Here is a 2,500-nt window from a genome sequence, read left to right as displayed (position 1 = left end):
ATGGCATCGAGCCCACTGCACGCCCAGGAGGAAAAGCGTCCACTGCCTGACCCGTCCGATTCCGTGTTCGGCCGCCGGATACCGCAAAATGTAATCCCCGGGTTCGAAGTGTCCTTGGGCGTGCCCCCGGCGCCCCAGCTGAAACAAAGAGTACCTCCAGCTTTGCAACAATTATCCCGAACTGAAGAAGCGTTACAAACCCCTTTGCATGTATCCCCAAAACTGCAACACACAACGCAGGCAGTGCAACAGGATCCTCCAACTCTCCAGGGACCACCACCGCATCTGCTGGGGCAAATTCCCGTGATCGTGGAAACCACAACCCAGCCATCAGTGGGGAATAGACCGCATGCCAGTGCGTTGGGACCCACGCCACCAGCCCACTCGCCGCCACCCCAAGCAAACTCTGGCACCGCCAATGACCCCTTCACAGCGGTCTTCGAAACCTTAAACCAGAAGCTCACTAGTCAACCTCCGCCGCCACCCACGAAACTCCCTGGATCCTCTGAGGATTACTACTATTATTATGAAGATTATGATGATGATTACTACTACTATGACTACGAGTATCCTGACAGACAGCTAGGGCCGCAAAGAGGGCATTTCCGCTTCCCATCCACCAATCCCCGCCAGCCGACTTTTGCAGGAACCAGTCCTAGGAGGTTTCCCCTCCCCATATCCTCTTTGCGCCAACAGCCTCTTGTCGGCGGCTTTTCTACAACGACCAGCTTACCAAGACGTTTTAACACACCGCTCGTACCCACCACTCTCTCCGCTTTAACGACTCTAGCGCCGGGATCGCCACTGGCACAACTAGCCCCTATCACAAGACCAGCACTGCCCCCACGACCAGCTCCTCCAAGACTGGCACCAAGATTAAAAACGCGGCCCATCACTCCCCCTCCCTCACTTTTCGACACACGATCCCCAGAACACACGGCTGTTCCTCGTAGAGAGGGAGGATTTCCAACTGGGGGAATAGCAGAGGCTCGTTCACCACAACTACCTTCACCCCCGGGAGTTGCTGGAGTCGCCCTCGAAGCACCAGCTGCTCACGGCCAATCGCCCTCGAAGCTAAACCCGACGTCCAATACTCTTTTCAAGATGGTGTCATCTCCCCACTCACCAGGCACACTTGGTCAACCTGATATTCCGCCCTCGAACCTTCCTGCAGGTCCGATCCCGCCGCCATCTTTGCGACAGCAACCTCCGCCACCTCCAAAAACTCAATCTCAATTCCAAAATGACGAATTACCAAAAGCTCAAGCTGAGGAAGTGCCTGCTCGAGTCACAGCCCCTAGGGCCCCAGCACCGCCCTTGCCCAATCCAGGCGAGGCCCTGGAACCGCGTATACGAGGCGCGGTGGGGCCTGACGATCGCCTGACACTGTTGGTGTCTCCCGAGCAACTGCGGCGACTGCATCACACCGAGACCTCCGCCCCGACGATAAGGAAACAGCCGGTCTATTTCCTACCACCGGAGGCTACATTACCGAAACTGGCCACACAAATCCGCCGTCGACGGAGACCTGACGCCCGCGTGGAAGGCCTGGAAGGCGGCTCACGACAAAACCAGACGCCCTCTTCGTCAGCGTCGTCATCACAAGAACCGCACGAGGCAAGACAGGATTCTCCAACAAGAGAGACTATCGATCTGCGGGAGAGTAATGAGGCAAGCCCGAAAGCCACTCCTCAGCCATCTTCCACCAGGACCGATCTTCAGGCGTCACAAGAAGGGATACCAGTGAGAGCCGATCTGCCTGACGATGCAGCGCCTCCTCCTAATCGCCACGATAAGCCAAAAGACTCCGAAATCCCGAGGGAAGCGCCTCCTCGACAGCGCTCTCCCGTATCCCAAGACGGCGATCATCCCCGGAGACCTGAGCGAGAAAGGCGTCCCAAATTCTCTCGCTTGCCGCTCGTAGGATTCACAGGATCTCATGCCTTGGGGGATTACAAAAATCCAGAAGACGAATCGTCGCAGGAAGAGGCTCCAACGCAAGGAAATGGCGAGACCGACACTCAAAGGGAGAGAGAGACTCCAACGCCCCACGTGGAAAAGGATTCACACCCGTCTACACAACAAGCAACACCACCAAACCCATTTCGGGAGGAAGCGCCCACGCCCCCTCGCGGCGAAATTCTGGAGGAACCGGCGCCCTTTGACGAAGACATTCTCGCCTCCCACAAAGGAGAGACCGTGCCGGAAGTCCAGGGATGGCGGAAGGACCTCCCGTATCCAAATATCACTATCCCGGTGGAGTCCCCTGCGTTATCGGGCCTTCCATTCTACATAAGCGGAAAAAAGGAGCTCGGACCCTTCTTCATTGTTGCGCTCGACTGAGACACCAATCCACACCCATCGGCTCTTTTCCTCAGAATGAGGTACTCCATAATTAAAAATGGACAATCTAATAGGTCGATTGAAAAAAAAAATATCCATGAATTGTACATTTGTATCGACAAATCTAAGCATCTCTTTTGTTAAATATATATTTAGA

The 2,500-nt window shown here is 55.4% G+C and overlaps 2 protein-coding genes across 3 annotated transcripts in view; one reads left to right on the top strand and one right to left on the bottom strand.

The window, feature by feature from the left end:
- The window catches only part of LOC122247833 (RING finger protein 17), a 169,899-nt gene that overhangs the window by 101,926 nt on the left and 65,473 nt on the right, over positions 1-2,500 (bottom strand). The window lies entirely within an intron of this gene.
- Positions 1-2,500, top strand: part of LOC147468991 (uncharacterized) — a 14,972-nt gene that overhangs the window by 11,419 nt on the left and 1,053 nt on the right. Inside the window, exon 2 of the mRNA XM_086551637.1 lies at positions 1-2,500. This exon is cut by the window's left edge and continues 809 nt beyond it; it is cut by the window's right edge and continues 1,053 nt beyond it. Coding sequence (XP_086407763.1) covers positions 1-2,343 — 2,343 coding nt within the window. The 3' untranslated portion in view covers positions 2,344-2,500.

This window comes from Penaeus japonicus, unplaced genomic scaffold, assembly GCF_977035675.1.
Source record: "Penaeus japonicus unplaced genomic scaffold, GWHDUDI00000001_assembly GWHDUDI00000025, whole genome shotgun sequence".
In the NCBI taxonomy this organism is placed as follows: domain Eukaryota; kingdom Metazoa; phylum Arthropoda; class Malacostraca; order Decapoda; family Penaeidae; genus Penaeus; species Penaeus japonicus.
Note: the sequence above shows the minus strand (reverse complement) of the source record. Positions and strands in the feature narration are given on the sequence as shown.